The 25,362-nt window shown below is 46.6% G+C and overlaps 1 protein-coding gene across 1 annotated transcript in view; it reads right to left on the reverse strand.

Moving 5' to 3' along the window:
• ASIC2 (acid sensing ion channel subunit 2) overlaps positions 1 to 10,392 on the reverse strand; it is a gene marked incomplete at both ends in the record, with an annotated part of 1,119,632 nt that extends 1,109,240 nt beyond the window's left edge. Inside the window, one exon of the mRNA XM_080712309.1 lies at positions 9,838 to 10,392. Coding sequence (XP_080568435.1) covers positions 9,838 to 10,392 — 555 coding nt within the window. The remainder of the gene's footprint in view (positions 1 to 9,837) is intronic.
• Between the last annotated feature and the right edge of the window lie 14,970 nt (positions 10,393 to 25,362).

Below are 25,362 nucleotides of genomic sequence, written 5' to 3' on the forward strand. Positions count from 1 at the left end.
CAACCCTTTACCTGGCATCAATCCATTTCTACAGCATTGCCGATCAGCAATCCCTCGGCCTCAGCTAGAGCTGATAGCAAGGTGCACAGTACTTTCAACTCCCAGGACAGCTCCTTCCAATCAATGGATGCACTCCTCTCTGAACTCCCACCCACCTGTCAGTGCTGGTTCTGCCCTCTGGCCTCACGCTGAAGGAGCCCCATTCCTCTTCTCTACTATTGCATTCTAAGTGTTTGGAGACAGCAATCTCACTGCCCTCAAGTCACCCGATTCACATTTCAGCCTAAACAGTCTGAGTTCTTTCATACACTCCCTGTTGCGCATGCTTTCTGTGACATATGAGGAGCCTCACCCCTGGTCAGCATCCATCTCTCACTGCCTCCTGCTTTATAGATGGGTTCGAGCTACTGCCAACATCAAAGGCGGAAGCCTCCTCCTTGGGGCATAAAGCCAGGATGATGCATGTTCAGGAAGAAATGACAGTGGAGGCTGGGGATTAGGGTAAAGGAACGTTTTCCGAGTCTCCAAGGCAGACTTGGAAATGATGAAGACACAGGTGCAGCTAAAGGTATGAGTTAGGATCTGAGCATCTTAGAGGGGTGGTAGCTGCCAGATTAGGGATGGCCAGCTCCTTGGAAAGGGCTATCCTTGGGGTGGGGGGAGCTCCAAGAAGGATAAACCAGAAGTGTCTAGAGGAATGAATCCTAATCAGAGAGATGCTCATTTGGTTTATGAAAAATTGCTCTTGGAAATCATTATAGATCTCAATTTGAAGACACAGACCTAAAAACCCATGTTTTTTAAGATTTTGTGTTTGTTTTGTTTTGTTTTTAACACAAGTATTTCTTTCAAAGCCAGATTAGGTTTCCTATACTGAGGAAGTTCTCCATGTTACCAAACAGATGAAGAATACAAAAGTAATGGTTACATAGGTCAAGTTATCTAGCAGAGCCTGAGATTCTGTGTCCTATACATGTGGTTTATTCAAAGAGTACACTCAGAAAGAGCCCCTGAGACAGAGAGAGAAGCAGGGCAGAGCAGGGGAAAGGTCAGCAGAGGTGGTTCAGGAGAAGTCCAGCTCATCTTGAGGCCATGGGAAGCTCTGCTGCATCGATTGCACTACCCTGAGCTCTATTCTGAGGCAAAAGGACCAATATTTTATACTCCTGTGGGTTAGTTGCTGGCTCCTGGCTGCCCCCAGGTGGTGGGGAGGTGCATAACTTCCCAGATATCTCCAGGAGAGGTGGCACCAGGCAACCATGGGTAAACAGATATGAGCTGTTAGGTGTTGCATCCACAACAGCAAAAAGAAATCTGCACAGACCAACAACATCATCCACAGATGCCTTTGCTAATTCATACAGGTAAGTCCCAGAGTAGATTCCTGCTCACACACACTGCACTAGTGTGACCCAAACTCTCCCTCAGACCCACAAGCTGCAGTCAAACACAAAGGCTGGTGGACAGGCTTCTGAGTGTCACTCAGTGTATCTGGTTGTCTCCGCTTGCACCATATATATCTACGTAAATAAAATCGAACAAATAAGTAGATAAATATATCTGGCTCATATTAACACCAGCATCCTTTCATCCCAGCCTCCAAAGTAAGTTGAAGTTTTAGTTTCAGTGAGCAAATGAGGAATCAAAAAATAAATTTTAGTCACATTTTATTGCATTACAGTTGTATGGATTGGCAAATCCCTGAAAACCAACTCATCCAGCCTACTCATTTTACACATGAGGAAACTGAGGCCTGTAGAGCCTAATTATCTTGGCTAAGGTTGTGCAAATCAATCAGTAGAGATCAATAAATTCAGGCAAATACATTCCTTCTCTGTTACATGTTTAATTTCTCCTGAGCATAAATTTCAGTGGCCACTGAATTAATCAATAGAGAATGCATCTAAATCATGAGCAAAATAAGTACCGGGAGATGGAAAGATGTTTTAGCATCCGAATAATGACACTTTGGGGTATGTTATCTCCATATAAAGCCCAGCTTGATAAACAGGCTTTGACTCAGAAGCTTCAGATTTATCAAATAACAAATATGCTATATTTCTGAGTGTGAAAGGCAGCTACTTTGCTGTAGTTACTACACCCAGTCTGTATTGGGTTGGTTTTCATCAAATGCATGGTAGAACTGTGATATATGAAATTTCCAACTTGCAGGAGTGATAGAGGCCATTAATTTTTCATTATGGTAGATCATAGGTCAAATAATCTTGCTGGTCAAGTTTGGCATTTTGACCTAGTCTATCAAATATAAATAGATTTAGCAAAAAGGAGGAGAAGAATGCAGAAAACTTTCAGATATCTCTAGATTCAGGTAGCAATTGTTTGGTATGCTGGAATGAATTTGATGCTGAGCTACTCTATGAAGCACTACCAATAATAACAAACCTGGTACTAAAATCCACCAATTCAGCCTTCGAAGGATTAATTTTAGAGGGGAAAATCACATTTCAGCTCTCCCTATATACATCAGTAATGAACTAGATTCACTTTATAGAAAATGTTGTAAGACTCGATTTTTCATGAAGGGAAGGATTTTCTATCTAGAGAAAAAAAGAGAATCACCATAGAGAACAGAAAGAGACCAGTTTCTGAACCAATAAGCTTGCAGGTAGCCCCCTCTCATTGGCAGTTCTAGAGATCTAAGAATTCCATGGAAAGAGACACAGATGTACAGATTTGCCCAGTGAGAAACTGGGCGTTAGCTCAGGGCCTGTGCAGTAGCCTTAGCTTTTCTTTCCAACTATATGTATGAGTCATTGAAGCAATCAGTTCCCAAGCATTGTCTTATCCCCTATCACATCAGAAAGATGTAAAGTTGTCCCCCAAAACTTTACTTCCAGAGAGCCCACCACCTAAGTTTCTATAAACTAAAATATTTCCAACAAGAGATTGGCATCATTAAAACTTGCCTAACGTGGCAAAGGCTGCCTCTCCAAGGGCATGCCAAAGACTCACCAGACAGTAGAGCATTCTAAAAATGTGAGAAATCACTTAACTTGCACCTGACCATCTTGACATTGAGCCTAGAGACTTCACAGGTGATGGAGAGTCAGAACCACAGCTCTGTGCTGAAAGTTGTGCAGCGTGGAAGGTCATGCAAGAAAAAGCAGAGTTTTCCCACCAGCGTTCAGCCTCATCAAGGAGCAGGAATGGGCTGACTGGTGTGAAAGAACGCGATTCCGGGGCATACCCAGCAGACATTCAAAAAACAGTGGCACAAGATGACTGCAGATAAATGCCCAGCTGTGCTGTCAGTACAGTGTTGTCAAGCGAGAATGATTAGTGTTTGGTTGTGAACCTAAAATCAAGGGATCTCCTAACACCCAGGAGACAACCCAAGGAATCTCAGGAAGAGAGAGCAAACATTGATTGGGTGTCTACTCTAAAGCAGAATTGGTACCAAATATACAAAAGGTCTGATCCCAACTCCTGTAATGCACACACATGCACACATGGGGCTGAACGGAGCTACTTCCAAAATGTCAAAACAGTCCATGCAATTATAATGAGGATGCCATTAGGGATAATATTTTTTCTTTCCTTTCTTTTTTTATTTTACTTGCCATGCTTCCCAAATTTTCTCCAATAAGTGCAAATTACTTCTGTAATCAGTATATTATTAAAATAAAAATAATAGGCCATTCCATCCCAATGCAGGTGGAATGTCAGGTATCTGTGCTGAACGGAGTGGTTGAAAAATGGGCATTTCAACTTATGTCAGCTAATCACCTCTCATTCAAAAAATTATTAGCCCATTTATCAGAAACTCTGTGATAAAGACACATTTTGAGAACTATGTGCTCTACAGTTCTAAGTCCTGAGAATACAAAGATGAGTGATGATATCCTATTTTATGGGGAGGATGAAGGGAAAAATTAGCAGTGGTTAACAATGAGATATTACAACTATCAGTCTGACTGTTAGCAAAAAGACAGAAGAATACAAATATCAGTGGAGAGAAAAAGAAATCTACTATTAGCAAAAAGACAGAAGAATACAAATATCAGTGGAGAGAAAAAGAAATCTTTGCCTACTGTTGGTCAGAATGTAACAGTGCAATCATTATGAAAAACAATATGGAGATTTCTTAAAAAAAAAGTCCCATATGAATAGCAATCACACACTAGCTATAGATCCAAAGGAAATGAAATATGGCAGTATGTCAGAGACATAGCTACACCTTTTGCAGCATTATCCGCCATAGCTGTCAACCTGAGAGCCCACTGACAGATGAATGGATAAGTGTAGGTGGTAGATATATATACAATAGAATACTATTTGACCATAAAAATGAAAGAAATCCTGTGCTTTAGGATAACTCAGATGAACCTAAATGATATCATGTTAAGTGAAATGGCCAGGCATAGAAAGACAAATACTCCATGATCTTGCTTATATGTGGAATCTAAAATACATAAGTAAGTAAAATTTAAGCCGGGCATGGTGGTGCACGCTTGAAATCTCAGCATTTGAGAGGCTGAGACCGGAGGATCACGGTTCGCAGACAGCCTCAGCAACTTAGTGAGGCCCTCTGCAACTCAGTGAGACCCTGTTTCAAAATAAAGAATAAAGAATTGGGCAGGGGGTGTAGCTCGGAGGTCAAATGCCTCTGGGTTCCATTCCCAGACCCGCAAAAAAAAAAAAAAAAAAAAAAAAATCAAAGAACCAGAGAACAAAAATTGTGGTTACCAGATTTGGGAGATGATGTTGGTCAAAGGACACAAAATTTCAGTAAAAATAAGTTTAAGAAATCTATTGCACCTCATGGTAACTAGAGTTAGAACAATGTATATATGATACACTTGGAGATTTCTAAGAGAATAGATTTCATGTGTCCTCACCAAAGGCACACATAAAAATATAAGTACGCATGGTAATGCATATGTTAAGTAGCTTGATTTAGCCATTCCACAATGTGTGTACTTCAAAGCACCACGTTAGACACAATAATATATGCAATTTTTACTTATGGATTTAAAAAACAAATTAAAAAATTATCAGTAGTTACAAAAAACTTGGAAATTAAATTGAGTCATCTCTAAGGTCCCTTTTAGCCCAAATACTTGAGGATTCTAATGGAAGGAAAGATATAAGCGCACTAAGGAATAAACCAAATGCCGTTTAGAAGACAGCAGAAGAAGAGATTAATTTAGATTATGGTAATGGGGAAGGGAGGGGCAATGGTTTCCTGGAGCAGGCTACAGTTATCTTGGAGCTGGATTTTAAAAGATAAGCAGTATGGAAATAAACAGACATGGAAAAAGAGAGGTACAAAAGGAAAGAGACAGCGAATAAAGAAAAGCCCTGGAGCTAGGATTCTGGGTCAACTCAGGGAGCAGACTAACTGTTTAATCAACAAGCCTTCCTGGATTCTTTCTATGAGAAGGCCTTACATTATTGAAAGAAGCTAGTCTCCATCTGGAGGGGATGGGAGATGGCTATGACTCCTGGATGCCAAGCGCTAGATCTGTGTTGACCACCTCAGAGACTCTAATGATCCACAAAGGGATGCGCATGATTGAACAGACCCAACACGCAGCGATATAGCTGGGCACCTGGTGCACAGCTCACACAACCTTGTCAGGGGCTAGGGCAGAACGAGATGAGTTTGGGGATGTGAGATAGGATGTAGAAGCCAGGACAGTGGGACGGGAGACGGTGTTTAAAACCAATATAAAGGAAGGCACTGAGCAAAGTGAAGGCTTAACAAATTGGGAGAGTTGTTGAGATTCCCACAAGCACAGCAACTGCTGAGCCCTGAAGGTGCTGTCTATGTTACAGCTGGAGTTCCAGCTCAGATCTTTCCCTAAAGCCCACATTCTCTGCATCATACTCCCCATGTAATAAGAAGAAGCAATTAGACTAGATTAGCTATGGACCCATTTGGCCTCATACAAGAATCCCAAAGACATGATCTTCCTAAACCTTCGTCTCCACCATCTCTGTAATTTTGTATATGCTGCAGGTTAATAGGATCCAAACAGTGAGCGCCTCTAACGAGATGCCATAGAGCAGAGACCTTTTATTTATTTATATGATAAGAAAGAAAAGTCTTCCCTAAAAAGAAAAAGATCTCAAATTAAAAGTATAAAGGCATACAACTAATGAAATCAGATTGAAAATGAAAACGACATATCATTTACATTCCTGGACCTGGAGGCACATGAGCCCCCATGTGATGGGAAAAGAAACCACATGAAATACCATACACTAGTCACCAACAGTGGGGTTGCCACTTGTCAGCAACTGTTTGCTACCAAGCCCAGCAGCGACCTTCATTCTCAGAAGCCTCCTCTCAGTAAGGCTAGGCCCTAACCCAACACTCCAAATAGAATAACAGCTTCTCTCTCCCTCCCCAATTTCATCCTTTTAGCATTGCACGTCAAGAATGAGTCCTACGAGCAAGGTAGGTAGGCCAGACAATAGTAATCCTCCACCTGATATTGACGATGACCCCTCCTTGCATTTACACGGCTGGCAAAAGGTACAAAAGGACTTTCACTTATCTCCCCTGTCATAATTCATCCTCCCAACAACCTGGAGATAAGGCCACATCTCAATACTACATGTTAGATGAGCAACAGGAGGACTGGTGAGAAAGCAAGACATAATCTAGGGAATAAGAAAAAAATGATAGAGCTGGGCCTAAAATCTACCTCTTCCTACTCTTATTCCTGAACTCAGATAATCCAACATTATGGCCAGAGACATGACCCTCCTCCAGCTCCCCCTCCCCTCCCCGTTTCTTCCTTCCACTCCAGGTCATCTCTTCTGAGCAGATATCCTAGAATCAAAACCCCCTTCTGCTTTTTCCAGGAGAAAGAGCACAAGCATCTCTGAAGTGAATCCTGAATGAGGGCCAAGGGTATACCTGCATGCCCGTGGAGCACACCTGTTTACATGGCAGTCAGCATTTCACACCTGGCTTCCTGGGGACATTTAGTCTCCACAAACAACCTCCTCTCGCTCTGCTAGAATCACAGCTCATTCACTAATTAAAGGGTATTACGCACTTCATTGCACACCAGCTAAGAACTTGGAATAAGGAAGCTTATGCTAAGGCATTAGCCCTGGAGATGACACAAGGTATGCTTTATAGGAAAAGAACACAGAAAATAAGCCATCCACCTGTGACATCCCCTCCCCCACACTTAACTTCTCCAATAAGTCAGCCACAGCACTTAGAGAAAGAGGGCACTCAGCATAATACAACCTCAAGCAGAGCTCCTAAACAAGCCAACTGGAGAAGGATGTGCATTAGGGAAGATGAATGACATGCAAAGCCGGAGAGCTGGCTTCTCCAACAACCAAATGCCCAAACCCTCAGTTTTGTTTTGTTTTATATTTTTCTAGGGTGAGAGCCCAAGGATAAGATTACCTATACTCTGGGCCAAAAGGGCACAGGGAGCCCAAGTGTGGATTGGGAGGGTTACTCCTCATCTTGAGCAAACACAGTGCTGTGTTGCCTCTGCATGGCTGCCCTCCCTCACCACCTGGTGGAGAAGACCTTCCTCCCCAGGCCTCCTCCACTTCTCTGGAGTGGGTGCCCTTTCCTACATCCCTGAGCAGCTGGAAGAGCAGCATCGAGGCTCGCCTCCTTTCCAACGCTGGGAAAGATCAGAGTTAGCGCGTCAGTCTAAGGAAAGGCACTCAGATAATCTTGAACTTGGCCAGGATGGCAGATAATGATGACTTGCCATTAATCAAGCAATAAGTCCCATCCAGAGGCAATTTCACAATTTGAAAAACATCCTGGAGAGGTGAGAGGTTCAGAAAAGGGTCTTGACCTAACCTTTGACCTTTGGGACCCCAGAAACTCAAACTATGAGCCAACTGCAAAAAAAAGGCAAGCTGAGGTAAAAATCTTTATTTCTGAATAGACTATAGACATCAATACAGAAGAAGCCATCAGTTGGACCTGCAGCCATGAGAATGCTTAAGGACCAACTCCAGAGTCTGCTGCCCACAACTGTCTCTCTGAGCCATCATATCTCTGTTATCTGTGGTCTGTGTGTGTGCAGGAAGACAGAGGAATGGCTGAGTGTATTTCCGAGATGCATGGCACGGTGGTGAGGCTGAGTGTTGCCAGGCACTGGAAAGCATGGGCTGGAATATAGTGATGATTTCAGTCTCCAAAGAACAAGGCATTTTCCCCTTCTCTCCCAGAGTACCTAAGACATCATTTGTGCGTGACATGTTTTAGGATCCTGTTAGCTCCATTTAGAAGGGCTGGTGCCTTCCTCGGGTTTAGACTGGCATCCTCTTTAGCAAACACTACTGCTGGTTTTGCTGTGCTCTTCTTCCTCCGAATGTTTTAAAGGGATAATACAAAACGGCTCCCCCAGGAAGCAAAGCTCTAGCACATGGGTTGCGGTTGCGAGAGGGAATGCCCCTAGCACTCTGGGCTTTTCCAGATCAGAGACAGCCAACAGAAAGCACAGAGGCTGCAGGCAGACAGTGGGTTGGGAGGACCGACATTAACAAGAACCTCAGAGCAAGAGGCAGGTGAATCCGAGAGGGGGTGGGGAAGGGATGCACGACAGGAAAGGTAGGGGATGTCTTAATGAGGTAGAGAACCCCACATAAGTGCTGATGACACAGTCCAGTCCCTTGGCAACCGCCGCACCTGCCATCGTGAAGTTGTAATTGCATTTTGGCTCATGGCTCTGAGACTCAGAAGCTCTCATTTCTTCCCAAGGCAGCTACAGGGGAAGAAACTACACCAGACTTCAGGAGGATCCCACAGCCCCTGGTGCCCCAGACTTGCCAGGCAGTCAGCAGCTGCCATCTGACCTATTATGCCAAGTTACACCTAGTAGCCCACTAATTGGACCGAGAACCCTGGCAGCAACAATTTTTCTCCCAGCCCTTCCTCTCCACCCCCTCCAATAAGCCCATCGTGTGGGGGTGAGGGGGGAATGTAGCCCCTGTGTTTCCTCTTTTCCAGCTCCACACTCCCCCTCCAGGCTTTCCAATCCCACAGCTGCTTGCCCCCTCCTCACAGCTCCTCCTGCACCCACGTTGTAAAGCAATTGTATACAGAAAAACAGCCTCTGAGTTTCAAGCTTAGAGCTCCCAGACAAGCCAGGCAGGACACCTCACCCCAGCAGGAACCTCACTGCCCATCCTGCACACATGGCCCTATCTAGCCCTCTTTTCTGCCCAAGCACTCTGGACAGCTTCGCTCTTCCTCCCGCCAGTGGACCAGATGGAGCCCCCAGCCCAGGCCTTTCCAGTCTCCACACACAGCTCAGAATTTACCCAAGAGCCATCCACACCCTTGTGGCACCACCTGTTCCAGTAAGCTACCATAGCCACTGGAGCCATCCATACTGCCTGGGCCCCACACCCCCTTCTCTGACAGCTTTAGCTCCAGCCCAGCCCACAGGATGCAGCGCCTGATGCCACTTCCGAGCACAGAGAGAGAGAGAGAGAGAAAAAAGCGAGAGCGAGAGGGTGCCACCTCATCAATGACAAGCTGTTCCAATCACAGGGCTCGGGAACCAGGCACCCCAGACAGCAGACAACCCAGGCCTCCTCCTTCTGGCTGGGAGGACACCAACTGAGCACGTCCAAGGAAGTGAGCCCACGGTAAGACCCTCTGGCATCGACTACAGTGCTCCATCCCTGCAGGTCACCCTTTCTACAACCAGCTCCAGCAACTCTTGGCAACTATCCTCTGAGCCTTCAGCTGAGACTCTGCTCTCTCTCCTGCTCCCAAACACAGGGAGACCCCCCACACCAGCAGGACTCCACCGGCGCACCAATGTTCCAGAGGAGCGAGCACGAGAGCGAGCATTTGGAAAACCAGCTACTCACTGTGGTGAAGTCTTGGTGGCCACACTCCTGCCCCTTGAACTTGCAGTACAGCATCATATCCTTAAGGTCATGGCCCACGCGGTGCAGGAACTCCAGCATGCTGAACTGCTTGGGTTTGTAGTGTTTGAAGTTGGCCTTCTGCCGCAGGGCCTCCAGCACCATGGGGTCAGCCAGATGCGGGTCAGGGATCTGCAGGTTGACGTCCAGCAGGGCCAGCAGCTCCCCAGCATGGTACAGGTCGTTGGTGGTGAGCCTGGAGAATCGGAAGCCATTGAGGTTGCAGAGGGTCACAGCCGGGAAGACCAGGCTCTGGGCCACCACCTCGTCCACCTTGGTGACATGCTGGTAGGAGAAGTAGTAGGATACCCTCTCTGAACTCTCCACCAGCAGCAGGCCCAGGGAGCCTATGAAGGCCACTGCCCAAAGCACCCGCCGGATGGTCACTGGCCCATACACGAAGATGTGGCGGATGCCATGGAGGGTGGAGGTGTTGGCGAAGATCTGGATGCTGGAAGGTTGAAGGCTGCCCTCACTGGGGCTCTCCTTGAGGTCCATGGGGACCCTGTGCAGTTCCGCAACTGGCTTCAGGTTGATCAGATTTCAGGGAAGAGTTCCCAGTCCTCGGGCTCTGCTTAAACCTTGCTGTTCAAGGGAGAGAAGGCCAGGCAAGCATCAGGCCAGACGCTGTGAGTTTCTGCTGAGAGCCCCGCCGCCGCACGCTGACAGGGGTGAGTGTTTATATAAAACCCATTCAAACTCTAGCTCCTGATTTTTTGCAGGCGATAAGGAGGGCTGGTTTTATTTAGGGAGACACCAAGGTGATGTGGAAGGGATGTGGGTGGGAAGGGAGCGCTTAGCCAATGGAAATAAAGTCCTCCCCCCTACACACGCCACTAGAGACAAGATTAAAAGCGAGAGCGAGGGAGAAAATGCTTAAAACAAGTCGCTGAGCAGCTGGGAGCCTGTTAACCAGCGCATAATGCCCCGCGTTAACCATCCTCCGGTGTGTCAGGGCAGCCACGCTGATGCACTGCAGGTCGGCAGCGGATCGGCTTCCCAGCCGCCGCCGCCACCGTGCTCCACTCCGCTCCTTTCCCCATGATGTTTTGGACTCCGGATGCCGTTTCTCTCGCTGCCGGCCTCCGTCCCTCCGCTCCTCCTCCCCCAGTCCCCTTCTATTGGGCAGGATTTTGAGCACTGCTAGCGCCTAGGAGGGGAGGCGGGGAGGCAGCAGGCGCCGCCGAGGGGCGAAGACCGACCGGGAGACTCCGGAGGATGCGAGGGGAGGGAGGACCGTGGCTCCATCCTCAGCCACCTCCCCGAAGGAAAGCGAGCCCCTCAGTGGCGCTGAGGGCCTCCCTCAGCCCGCCTCCCGCTAGGCTGCAACGGGGAGGGAGGGGAGGGGAGGGGAAGAAGGGTTGTTTGGGACTGGAGACCTGGAGAAAGTTTCTTTTTAGATATTTTCAGAGGGAGCTCTCTGGGGGCTTCTCTTCCAGGAGGACAAACAGCCCCGGGAGTAAGAACTTGACACCCTGCCCCCACGGGTGCCGGGAAGTCTGTGGGTAATCTACCTGACCAGGTATGGGGCCAGCAGCAATCCTGTGCACCAATGTGAGCTCCCGGGTCAGATCCAGCCTGGGGTCTCCAGAGGGGAGATGTTGCAAATGGGCAGGAAGGGAGCAGTCTAAAGACACCGTGCCTCAGCTGCCGGCAGGAGGAGGAGGACACCCCCCCCCCCAAGCAGCCAGAAGCCCTTCCGCAAAGGGAAAAGCCAGAGTGCACCCCTTGGAGCCCCAGAGAACGAGCAACAAGTAGCCCCCAGCCCCACAGGACTGTCTGGAGTTTCTGTGTTTGGCCAAGAAAGACAGCTACCTGCCAGGTAGGGCTGGCTGCATTTGTTTCCATTTGAGTTCTCTGTGTGTGTGTGTGTGTGTGTGTGTGTGTGTGTTGTTCTGCCCCAGGATTTGCCAGATGGAAGCGCAGCTGGAGCTATAGGTGGAGTAAAGTGTTGGGTTTCCTCCTCACTCCCACCCCCACCCCTGCTGCCTACCTCCTTTTCCTGAAAATCCCCTGGAAGTCCTTCCACAGCCCCTGCTAGCCGGTGGGTGTGGCTTGTCTCACTGGCTCGAGTCCCTGGAGATCAAATGGCTGGAACCTATTGAATCAATGGTGCTAAATTCCCAACAAAGGGAAAGGTGCCCAAAGTTCCAGTGGCCAACCTGAGCCACACTGCCAAGCTTAGGCAAAACCCCAGGGAGGCAGGTGTCCCTGTGAGCCACCCTGGTGTCTCCAGGGCTTGGAAGATGGTAGAGAAGGCAGTGTAGATGGGATTCTTCTAGGTGGATCACTACTCTGAAATATTTTTCTTTCTTTTATTTTTTTTTAAGTACTAGGGATGGAACCCAGGGGCATTCTACCTCCAAGCAAAACCCTAGCCCTATTTTTTATTCTTTATTTTTTGAAACAGGGTCTCACTGAGTTGCAAAGGGCCTCACCAAGTAGCTGAGGCTGTCCACGAACCGGGATCCTCCTGTCTCAGCCTCCCAAATGCTGGGATTACAAGCATGCACCACCATGCCTGGCTTGAAATATTTTCTATTGCATCTGGCCTCCTGCTAAAGCAGACCCACCGACAATGGTGCGCAGGGGCACTCCTAGGCAACACGTGGCATGCCATCAGTGGTTCATTGGTCCTGAGAGTTCACACAGCAGAAGCATCACAGGCAGGCACGAGTGGCAAATGCTGACCCACTTTGTGCATCTGTGAACCTAGAGGTCCCGGGCCCAGGCCTGTGGGGCTGCCTGATGGAACCCAGGCTTTAAAGCATGGGGGCCCCGAATTAAGGAAAATCCCATGTGTCCGGAGCTGTCTGAGGCTGTTACAGCATCTCACCTATCCCTCTCAACTCTCTTGACAGGCATAAGTTCTTATTTTTACCCCTGTTGTACAGATGTGGAAACTGAGGCTCACAAAAGTAGAATGCAGCCAGGCATGGTGGTGCACGTTTATAATCCCAGCATTTGGGAGCCTGAGATAGGAGGATTGCAGTTCACAGATAGCCTCAGCTACTTAGTGAGGCCCTTTGCAACTCAGTGAGACCCTGTTTCAAATAAAGAATTAAAAAAAAAATAGAGCTGGGGGTGTAACTTGGATGTAGAATGCCCCTGGGTTCCATCCCTAGTACCGCAAAAATAAAAATAAAAAATAAAATAAAAAGGAGGCCAAGGGTGGTGGCACACACTTGTAATCCCAGCATTTAGGAGGCTAAGACAGGAGGATCGTGGTTCGCAGACAACCTCAAAATAAAGAATAAAAAAAAAATAGGGCTGTGGGTATCGCTGGGAGGTAGAATATAGAGTGCAGGGTCTAAATTGAAGGAGTTGTCAGGCGAAGGAAATGAGATAAAAATTGCAAAATGTCCGGCACAATTAACATGGTCTCTTGATGACTACTCAGAGAATGTTCTTTGTTGATGTCAGTGTTCTTTTCCAGGTGATTAGGGAGCCATTTAAAGCTCTGGAAGATACCATTTGTCCTGAGAACTGCATGGTTGAAAGCACCACCATCCCCACCCCAAGGCCACTGTCACACACACACTCCTGGCTCTGTTCTGCTTCCCGTTTGTGGCCTTCAGGTCCTCCCCAAGCCTTCTTGACTACAGCTTCCCAGTGGGCCAGGCGCTTTGGGATGAGAATGGTAGGGTGGGTAGAGGAGAAGAGCCCTAATGGTAGCTTTCATTACTGGGCACTACACTCTGCTTGACAGTTGACCAGTCCACCAAGTGTCAAGGCCACTGCCAGGCCCATTTTGCAGAAGAGAAAGCTGAGTACAGAGAGGAAAGCCACCTTACCCAGAATACCCCAGATTTTAAAAAAAAATAGAGGTGCTGGCAGTTAACCCCAGGCATATCTGAGTTCAGAGGATATGGTCAACAAGCTCTATCTACAAACATGTCAATACGATCCTAAGAGCAAGGTCATTGAGGCACCAGCTTCAAGCAAGAAGAGGCTGAGTCGTAAAATATCCTTCAAGAAATGCCGCTGTACCATTTCCTAGCATGTATGGTAATTCAACCCGATGGCTAATAAAATGTTTCTACATGGCTCTTCTTAAGGATCCTCTTTAATTGATAAAACTCCTTTGCATTAGCACTATGGTTTGCACACAAACATCAGCTCTTACATGATCCTTAAAAAAAATGCTTTTGTAATACTCGATTAGATAAACATTCCCTGCTTCAGGCAGACTTGCCACACCTCTGCTCAGCTCTGGGGGTATGTGTGGGGCACATGGGATTCAGTTTAGAGCTGGTCTACTTGGCCCAGATTTTTTTTGGTACTGCCCTAATTGTGTATAATTATTATCTTTGTGTGTGTGAAGTGTACAACTAAACATTAAAGAACTTTCCAGATAAATTCATTTGCAAATTAGGCAGTTTAACCCCCTATTCACCCATGTGCCCAGAATTTTTGCTGTGGCAAATTTATTCATTTGTGAATAAATAAATAAATGTGTGGATGAATCCGTTCTAACACGGAGGCTGCTATACTGACTTTCTTCTGACCCTGGGGACCTAGGGGTCTGCCCTGAACCTGATTTCTGGGGAGGGTCATTTGCAGAGTGCAGCCTCCTGCCTGTGCAGACAGGCTGCAGAGTTAGGGAAGCTGAGCTCCATGACCAGCTCCCCTGCTAATTTGCTACTTAACTTGTGTTAGATATTTGCCCCTGCCACTGCCACCCATAACGAGAAAGAGAAAGGGGGGGGATTCTTTTCTAAAATACAGATGGCATATTATTATTGCAAACTCAGAACGGCCTACATCCACAACTTTTCCTCCTGGCTTGTCATTACCATAAAGAAGGGTTAAAGATCAACTATTAGAGAGTCAAAGTGTTTCTCTGTTGTCGATTGGTTTATGTATAAACACCTCTTACAAAAACTACAGCTGTTTCGTCCCCTCGGTGAACACTTGGCAGACAATTTGTCATGAAGGGCATACCAGGGGAAGTCAGGAAGCAAAACCAGACATTTATGGGGTACTTTATTGAGATTTTATCTGGAGTTGTTTTTTGTTTTTACTTTTCAGTTAAAAACTGCAAAAGCCAGTCCATGCTCAGTGGACCCCCCGGGACTCAGGCACTGGTGAACCAGAGCCCTGTAATGCATCGAACCTGCTGTGTAGCCTTTGAGAAACCACACAACATCTCTGTGTTCTTTTCCTCACTTGTACTAAATCATTCCTGAGGCTTCCTTCTGCAGCTGCAATTTGACACAAGACTTGACCAAAGCATAAGTGCTCGGCTAATGGGATAAAAATGAGTTCAGATCTGGGATTCTGGTCATTAACCCCATGTCACCATCTGCTGGAGCAGTTTGAGGGCTGAGCCAGGTGAGTTGAGAACCATCCAACCCGCTGTCTCGTGAAGCATATGTCTTCCTGCTCTATCCCATCCCCTGCCCAACCACTATAAAGAGTGTCTGGGCGGGGCCTGGGAAGAGGCCTGCCTTCTTGAGATGGTCCAGTGAAGCTGCAGACCTGACCCAGGACCCGATATGTTCCAGTCCTGCACCGAGCTCATTCTGCTTGTCTGTCGTGCCAGGCTGGCTCCAGGAGCCAGAAGAAGAAGCATCTTCTTCTTCCCCCACAGCCTGCTTCTTCTGTGTCACCTCCTCCAGAGAGGCATTGGCTGGCCTCCCTGCTCTACCTCCACCCTGCCCCACACACCACCCATCACCCACTTCCTTCTTCTTTGGTTCCAATCATTTGGGGGAGTTTGTCTCCTTGTGAAGAATTTGTCCCGCCTACGGTAGAGAATGTGAGCCCTTGCCTCATCCCTACCCCAGGGACAGATACCCTGCCCAGCTAGTAAGAGACTGTATCTCCTGCAAAAGGCTCAGAAATATGAGTTTATGAATAAATGGTTACATGAGTGAGTTTGCTCAGCTCCGGTGCTGAAGCTGCTGCTCTGAGATGCAAGAGTGGAACATCTGGGAACCTCTTCTAACCCTGAGGAACCCGGGGCCTGCCCTGTACCCCATTCCTAAGGGAGATGAGGGTGCCTCTGCTCCTTCAACCCTATTTCTTGTTCCTCCAGTGCCCAGGGAAGAGCTCACTGGAGCCAGGGCCAGTCAGGGGTTCCTAAAGAATTTTCTATGAAGTCGTTTAACTGGGAAACCCTAACTTTAGGGGCTGTTGATTGATGAAAAACTTCCTAGTACGCTGAAAGCTGCTTCTGGGCCCTGTGGAGGAGCTGCTGCATCTCCAGCCCACCTGCATTAAATGGACGGCTGACACCTCCCATAGGCACTTTTCTTCACGCTCCTAGTCTGATAGGAGAATGATGTCATAGGAAACTATCTCAAACTGGGAGTGTTCAATCAGTTCAATCACAGCTTGCTGCTGTGAGATGAGGAACAGAGCTCACAACTCCAAACTGTTTCTCCCCATCCTTTTTTCTTGACCCAAAATTAATCTATAACGAATCCTCACCTTTTACTAGGGGACTGGACCTTTTCAGTTTCACTGTATTTGCTTTAATGAGACTCATCTCGCTGTGGTCCCTTAGTCTGACTCTCTGTCTGCTAGGCTAAAGGGCAGCTGACCATGGCTACTTTTATCCTGAAAGGCCTTTAATCCAGTGCAGGTGTTTCAAGACACAGGCCCTGATCAAGTCTCCTCCAGGGGTAAAATAAAGTACCAGGACCTAGACACCCTGGTTTCCAGTTTTGCTGCATGACACTGCCCTTCCACGAGGGTGTGAGAGCCTCCCGCCCCAGCTCTTCCCTGCCCAGGCTCCACGGCAAGTACCCTTTCTCAAAACATCTTCATTTCATGTGTCTTGTAGGTATGTGGTTCTCTCTTTTACTCTGCTTCTGCCCCTCTCCTGGGAAGGAGTAGAAGAAAGCAACCACTGGTGTTTGTTTTCTTCCTGTTACCTGATCCCTGGAGTCAACTGCTTCACAAAAAGAGAAAATGCATCCAGGGGACAGAGGTCAACCATCACCAGACAGCTTTCAACAAAAACTTTATTAGTACCACCTTGACCACAGGTGAGCCAGCACTCCATCGAACAAGAGAGAGGAACGGTGCTGAAAAAGTCCGCCCTTGCCTGGCTCTGAGTGGAGCATCCTCTCCCTCTTGTGTTCTACATGTGTGGTTGCAACGGCTGCTAAGCTCCAGCAACAGTCCTTGCAGAGCTGTATTATGGCACAGCGTCATGGCTCTCTTGTTACACTGCCCCATTTCTCATAGGTCCTCCCTCCCCGCCCACCAATCACTGATCTCCCATCAGTGCCCCCAGGCTGCTCCTTTACCTATTGATCTCTCAGCTCTTTTGAAAAAGAGCTCAAGTGTGTTCAGGTCAGAGCATGCCACCCTTGGGGATCTATTTGCATTTGATGACTTTTCCATATCTCTTGTACAAATAGTTGTGCATTTGCTTTCTTCCAACGTATTTATTCTCTAGCTCTTTCATAAAACAAACAAACAAAAGTAATGAAATGGGAATAGGAAGGAGGACAACAGGATTGTAGGAAGAAAAAAAAAAAGAAATGCACAATTGTCATCCCAGTACTTGAGAGGCTGAGACAGGAAGATGGCAGGTTCAAAGCCAGCCTCACCAACTTAGGCTTTCAGCAACCTAGTGAGCCCCTTTTTCTAAATAAGAAATAAAATTGAACTGGGTATATAGCTTGGTGGTATAATGCCCTTGGGTTCAATCCCCAATACCAAAACAAACAAACAAACAAATGCTAGACATGGTGATGCACACCTGTAATCCAAGTTCTTGGGAGGCTGAGACAGAAAGATTTCAGGTTCAAGACCAGCCTCGGCAACTTAGAGAGGCCCTCCATAACTTAGTGAGACCTGTTTCAAAATTTAAAAAATAAAATAAAATAGGGCTGGGTGTGTAGCTCGGGGGTAAAACCCCCCCTTTGGTTCAATCTCCAGTACCACAAAAAAAAGAAAGAAAATGAAAAATGCATCGATGTTCAAATATTTCTGTGCATTAACTTGCCTTGTATTACAAATTCACGGCACATATATAGGTATCACATGGGATTTAGCGCCTGGATATCACCTATGAAGGAGCAGCACTGCAGAGGGTTCTATATAAATGCAAAGCGCGTTGTCCCTGCATTCATGGAACTTTTTTTTTATGGGGAAGGCACTAATTACTGTCTTGTGTCTGTGTCACACTTGATGAGACACAAGGCAGGCATTGAGACTCTTTAGCAAGCATTATCCGATTTTCTTTCCAGAAGCAAAAGAGGGGTCACTGTTTTCATGTTATGAAGAAGGAAATTGAGACTCAGAGAGTTGAAGGACCCTGAGATGACTTGTAGAATTGGAGCTCAAATTCTGGTTTCCTGACTCCAAAGTTTGTGTGGTTTGTACTCTGCCATCATTCTAACTGAGACTTCCCATAAAGCTACCCCACAGAGCCAGGGCAGGTGAAGCAGTTTGGTAATGCAAAGGTGACTGGACATGACAAGGATACTTGGAGGACAGGGCAGGGGATGGAGCCTCTTAGATGCCACAGGACTGGACCAGAGTCCATTTGTGAGGTTCCTGCAGCCAGAATGTGCATGCATTTGTCATCTCCAGGGTGAGCTGGAGGTCAGGTTTTTAAGAACTTATGGTTAAAGGTGTGAGGATGAGCTAAGTGTGTTTCCCCTTTCTGTTTGTATAAATATATACGTATGTATATGTGTCTTTTTCTTCTGTGTCTAATTATGCATGCAATTTAGCAAGGATTTATTGCCTACTAATTCTGGCCTGAGTGCTTTGCTTAAGCAATTTGGGAGGGTATCAGGAACTCAGGGACTTCGCCTCAGGGTCCCCAGACACTCATGGTGGGGTAGGGCACTGAGCAGGGCATCTGTGCCCACTGCAGAGCACACTCTGGATGGTGGGTTTCGGGGGACTTGAAGTGGAAATGCACTGCTCAGTTCTCTTTTGCACACTGGATTTCCATGGAGGGAGAGAACTGACATGTATTAGGAGACAAGTCACATTCAGTCCTATGCAGTTCCTCTGATCATTTTACAGAGGAGACTAGGGCTTAAAGTCTATTTCCCACAGTCCCACTGTTGGTGTGGGAAGGAACTTCAGGTATGAGTGCAGGGTCACTGAAATGCCTGGAGAGGCCTGGCGTGCTGGGAGTCAGGGTTCGGGAACTGGTGTCGGGTGATTATGAGTTTAAATCTAGACCCAACACATACCAGCTCTGTGACTTGAAGCATGAGACTTAACTTGCCTAAACCTTTGTTTGCTCATCTGTAAGATGGGGATAGTAACAGTAGCCACCTCAGAGGGCTGATAGGAGGGTGGGATGAGCGAAAGTGTGCAAAGCACTGGTAAGTATCTGATAAAAAGCTCACTAAATATGTCATTATTTATACCATCATCATAGTTACTACCATGGAGACTCCTCTTGTCTAAAGGAGACCCGGGTGGCAAGGAGCTACACCCTGGACCCTGTGAATGCTCTTTGTTACCCACCCTATCCCCATGCAAAATAGATGTGATCAGGTATAAGCATAGGAGCAGACAAGTGGCGGGATTAAATATTTGTAAGTCAGGGTGCATCTAGGCCCCAGAGGAGCAGGAGAGCAGTCTCATACTTGGTTTTAATGGCTTTTGTTCTAAAATAGGTAGGAACACTTTATTAAACAGTTCTGGACTATCAAGCTCTCTGCTAGCCTGTGAGGATATAATGGTCACTAAAACATGTTCCTCAGCCAGGCATGGTGCTACATGCCTCTAAGTCACGTACTTGGGAGGTACAGGAGAATCGCAGGTTCAATGCCAGACTCAACAACTTAGCAAGGTTCTCAGCACCTTAGCAAGACCTTGTTTCAAAATAAAAAATAAAATGGAGCTGGGGTGTAGCTCAGTGGTAAAGTATCACTGGATATCTCGCCCCCACCCTGTCCCAGACACACACAGTGTTCCTACAAACTCTGATCCAGCTTCTACCAAGATTTAGCTGGACCCTTGTTTTCTCCTAAGACAAACACAGGGACCAGATGACTCCTGTGGGCCTTTGTAGACCTAGCCCTGAGTTTGCAAACAGTCTCTCTCCCAGGTTCTGAACAGCTACTCTAACAGGTTATTACCAGAAAAAAATGCCAGTCATCTTTTTAACTCAGGATGTCTGGAGGCCCCCACTCCTTCCTCTTAAATATACTCTTCTGTAAGGCCTTGGGATTGTCCCCAGCCAGAACATCCCTACCCAGGGCCAGATGTTCTTGTAGGATGGATGTTCTTACTCCAGGCACTCATTGGTGCCTAGAGCCTTTCCCCATCTCCTGAACAATGGCTTCCTGCATCTACCTATTTCTACAACCCCTTCAAATTGGCAGCCATCTGTGGGGAAGCTATTCTATTTATTTCACTGGCTGTGCAGAGCGTGTCCTTTGTGTTCACAGAACTAACCATCAAGGGAGATGCAAAGGTGGATCCTCTTTTCATTTGAGGCTCTGGCAGGTGGATGAGCAAGACTGATGAAGACATGCTGGGCGCAGGGAACAGGGGACTAAAATTTACATGCATTCATTATGTCAGATGACGAACGGTTTTTAACCTCAGCACTGTTGACATTTGGAGCTGGATAATTCTACATTATGGGGAAGGATTGATCTGTGCATCATAGGATCCCTGGATTTTATCATTAGATGTCACTTGCCCTCAATTATACCAACCAAAATGTCTCCAGACATTTCCAAATGTCCCTGGGGGCAAAAACATGCCCTGTTGGAAACCACTGAGTGAATCCTAACATAGACCTGTGAGGTGGATACAATTACATCTCTACGAGACAGATATAGCTAGGTAAAATTATATGTCCAAGGCCACACAGGTGGGAAGGGTTAGGGAGAGCCAATCTGCCTCCACACCCTGCAAGTTTGCTATTTTTACTGTACTGTTAAGCTCTGCATGCATGCAGCTGAGGACTTGGCAATGCTCAATAACTCCATACAAGGCTGGCCACCACGGGCAGCAGTTCCTCCTAATAACAGTGCTCTTCCTGAGCCACACAACGATCCTTCCATGTAGGTCTCACTCCCATTTTATAAATGAGCACAGCAAGCTCTGGATTGACAGGAGAGGACTGTCCCCAGCTACAGAGCAGACAAGCCACCAGGGGTTGGGCTTCGATGCACATCTTGTAATTCTATTCTCTCATACTCAAAGAGTGGAGCAAACACTGATTAAACTATGCAAGGCAGGAAGCAACTTGATAAAAAAAAATGCAAATCCAGAATGATGGATATATTTAGGGGATGAATTGTTATGTGATGATATAAAAATAGATCAAGGGAGAGCACAGGAAATTGCGAGCCTGACTGTGTGAGACAGGGAAGGTGCATGAAGAACATTGGGTACATGTAATTAACTTTGCTGGGACAACATTCGGAGGCTGCTACCTGACGCCAAAACATCATGGGCTTCCTTTACAGTAACTGCACATGCAGTCCTCTGAGGAGGAGTTATGATCAGATGGAGCTCAGTTGGAAGTCGTAGATTAAAACAGTGCCAATGTGCAAAGGTTTCGATGGTGATCCCAGTTCTCAAGTGCATGTAGGGGAACCATGCACATGTATTTCCATGGCTTGTATGCCCGCTGCTATCAAAACGTCCTACACTGTTCTCTGCCAACACTGGATTCCCATGGAAGGAAGGGAATCGACATATGCTGGGAGCCAGATCACATTCAGTCCTATGCAGTTATTCTAAACATTTTCAGGACAAGGAGACTAAGGCTTAAAGAGGTGAAGCTCTTTGCCTACAGTTCCACTGTTGGTGTGAGAAGAACATCAGATAAGGACCCAAGGTTCCTCAGTCACACTGCTGTCCAGGTGCCTTGTCAAGGCCCGGACTGTTGTAAGTGTTCAGGAACTGGTGTCAGAGGACTGAGTTTAAATCCTGGACCCAGTATATACCAGCCCTATTACTTGGAGCATGAGATTTAACTTGTCTAAACCTTGTCCATCTATAAGATGAGGAGAGTAAGCCAGTGGTAGAAACTCCTGCCTATAATCCCAATACTTGGGAAGCCGAAACAGGATGATCACAGTTCCAAGTCAGCCTTAGCAACTGAGACCCTGTTTCAAAATAAAAGATGAAAAGGGCTAGGGGTATAAGTTAGAGGGAGAAGGCCCTTAGGAGGCTCAACACCCAGTACCTCCCCCCAAATGGGGATAGTACTCAACCCAGAGGGCTGATGGGGGGATGTGGTGAGCTAGAACGTGTAAAGCACTAATAAGAATCTAATAAAAGCTCACTAAGTATAATATCTCACTATCAATACAATTATTATTCTAAGTCCCACTGTGGTCAGAGGTTACAGAGCTATGCCCTGCAGACTCCTGATCTTTCTTTGGTCCCATGCCACCCACCCTTTCCCCATGCAAAATGGGAAGAGCGCAGTAAAACATAAATGCGAGGACAGATGGGCAATGGGATTTAAATATTTGTGAGTTAAGTGTATGTAGGTCCCAATGGACAAAGAAACAAGTCACACACTGGTTTCAGGGGCCCTTTCCCTGAGATGGGTGTGGAGACTCTGCTCTGGGCATTTACGGTTTGCTGTAAGAGATGCCTGAAAGTCCTCCTGGGCACAGAAGTGCTGTGAACCTGCGTATTCTCTGCCCTGTGGAAACTCACACCAGAAAGAGCCTGTTCTTCCATAAAGGAACTTTATTTTGTTTTCGGAAGAAAGAGTTGTTAAGTGTCCACTGGACTGTGCCTGTTCATGGCCATTTTGTCAAGCACACCCACCCTACAGACCTGTGACCCCCTTTGACACTCAGGCACCTGAGGAGCATGAAAGTGATTATATGTTCCTGGTTTGGATGGAATTGAGAGCGTCAGGTAAGGGCGGTGGGTGTTTCTGGGTCTGAGAAATGTGTATACAGCAGAACCTCTCGTAAATGGTGTTATATGAGATTGGAGGGTGGAAAAAGTGTCAGGGCGCTGTCTGAACAGGAAATAGGAGCAGTGTGGGAAAGGGCTCTTGTCTTCCCTGTCTCTGAGTAAAACTGACAGTTCTTTCCATGCCCCGCATCTATCGTGATGTGATTTCTTCACATCGAGTTCCTAAATCCAAAACCAGCTCAGTCAATATATGCTGAATCAACTGGGCACGGTGGCTCAGGAGGTAGAGACTGTAGAATCACTGTTCGAGGACACACTCAACTACCTACTGAGGCCCTTCACAACTCAGTGAGACCCTGTTTCAAAAAATAAAAAGACTAAAACATAGGATGGGGGTGTACCTCACAGGTAGAATGTCCCTGGGTTCCATCCCCAGTACTGCAAAAATAAATAAATAAATATTTGCTGAACCAATCCATGAGCTTGCAAAAAATAAAAAAAACTAAGGTGATTCTTGATTTTCCCAAATTGTCCCATATCTTGGTGCTTTCAAAATATGCAAAGATATCCAACCAGAAGTGGAAGAATTTCTTTAAAAAGAAAAAAAAAAAATACCAGGCATTGCCTATTGTATCTTAGTGTCTCATTCGAACATTTTGTTCTTTCTCGAAATAGGAGAGTTGGCCCTCTATCTAAAAGCTCTTTGAGGACAGGGGGTGTGCTTTACTGAGCCACAAAGATTAGCAAACAGCTTGGTATAGCTGAGATACTCAAACCTAAGAAAGGTTAAAAATAGCCTCAAAGAAACAGGGCTTAAGCATGTATTTTCCCTTTGGTTCAAATATTTAGTGGTTTGTTCCCATGTGCCAGGCTCTAGGGTACCCCAAGCACAAGACGATCCTGGATCTATACCCCTGGTGCTTGGTGGAGCTTGTGGTTCTGCCAAAGGGAGCTTCAAACAGTCACACATTCTCAGATATTCCAAGATGAACCACGGGCTCTTAAAAAAAAACTCATCATTGCATTCTTTGAGTTTCTTGCCAAAATGCACCAGAAACTACTAGCAATTATGTCGAAGCCATTAGTGCAAAGCCAATTTGCTTGTAGAGTTACAGTTGCACTCTAGGAACTTGAGTTACACTCCAGAGGGATCATTAGTTGCTGCAAACACATGATTGAGGGCAGCAGTGTCGTTTCCAGTCCAGGATGCCCTCAGTCAAGTGTGATGGCAGGAAATGGGGGTCGAAATAATTAACCTCGTGTGATTTTGGCAGGACTCCTTGAAAAATCACCCACATGCACTTAATGTTTCTTTCATTTGAATAACTTTAATATGTCAGTTCTATCAAAATGTTTCTCTTTCCCTCTCTCCCATCCCCACCCTGCTACCTATTTGTTTTCTGGACCCTCAATCCATACCTTTGACTTGTTTACCTTTAGTCCCTTCTCCCTTTCTATCCGCAATGGTTGATGGTCAGAATTCATGGTGCCCAGAGACATTGTGGGCCAAGGTTCTACTAAGACCTGCAGTACCATATCCTCACTCTAGACTGTATCTCTCAAGAGAAAACTAGACTTTGTCTCATTGTGAAGGTTTTTCTTGACTTTCTTCCATTTAGTAATGTCCACCAATCCCAGGACTCCATTACCTACAGTAGTAGCCATGAGCTTTGCCACTCCGTGCGCAGTGCATCTCCCATTTGGCCAAGGAGATGACATAGTGAGATCAGCACCGGACCAGAAACCCACTCAGAGTTCAAATACTATTTCCCCCATTTGCTCCTAGAGATGGGTCCTGAACAGTTCATGTGTGGAAGGAGGTTAACAATATTTGCCATTTGTGAGGAAGAAGTTGGATAGTATATGTCAAGTTCTTTAGGCGCAATAAAAAAGGCGAGAGAGACCGGTGCGCCAAAAAGAATTTTAATACGGTCTTCTCTCAAAGATAGGTGGTGGACCACTCCTGAAGACCTCCGAACTCCTCCACCGCTGAAAAGGAAATGCCCTTCCTTTTAAAGCTTACGTCTGTGGGCGGGGCTACGCGAGGAAACTCCGCCCCTCTCGCAATATCGCCTATCTCGCGATATCGCCCAGCAGAGTCTCCTTCTTTTCTAAGGTCCTGCCCCTGCCGGGAGGGACCCAACCTGTCAGTATAGTGAATTTTAGTGAACATAGTGAAGTTTCTATCCAAGTATGTCAGATGGGCCTAATTCCATCCCTTCACCCGTCCAGCAGCCCCTTTATTCAGTAAGCATGCACTGACGTCCAACTCCATGCAAAGTCTTGTGTGCTCTGCAAGTTTTGTAATTGGTATGAGCCATTTTATCAACTGAGGGTATAATGGCAGCCCCATGTTTTTGTTATTAAATGAATCACCCAAGACTTTTCTCCTAATCACCATGAATCCTAGACTCTCCCTTCTTATTGAGGCCAATTGATTTCCCCCGTTCTCATCCCCAACATTTATCCAAGATCTCCAGGGCTTCATCACTCCTCAGTGAAGTCTTCTGAGACCGCGAGTGCAATGCACTTTCTTGCCACCAGAGGGAACTGTTGAGGCGTATGCTCTGGCGTGTCCAGTCAATATAACCCAGGCCTTGCCGATGCTGGAAAAGATGATTGCAGAGATCAAGGTTATAC

Source organism: Muscardinus avellanarius (assembly GCF_963383645.1).
Source record: "Muscardinus avellanarius genome assembly, chromosome: 16".
Classification (NCBI taxonomy): Eukaryota; Metazoa; Chordata; class Mammalia; order Rodentia; family Gliridae; genus Muscardinus; species Muscardinus avellanarius.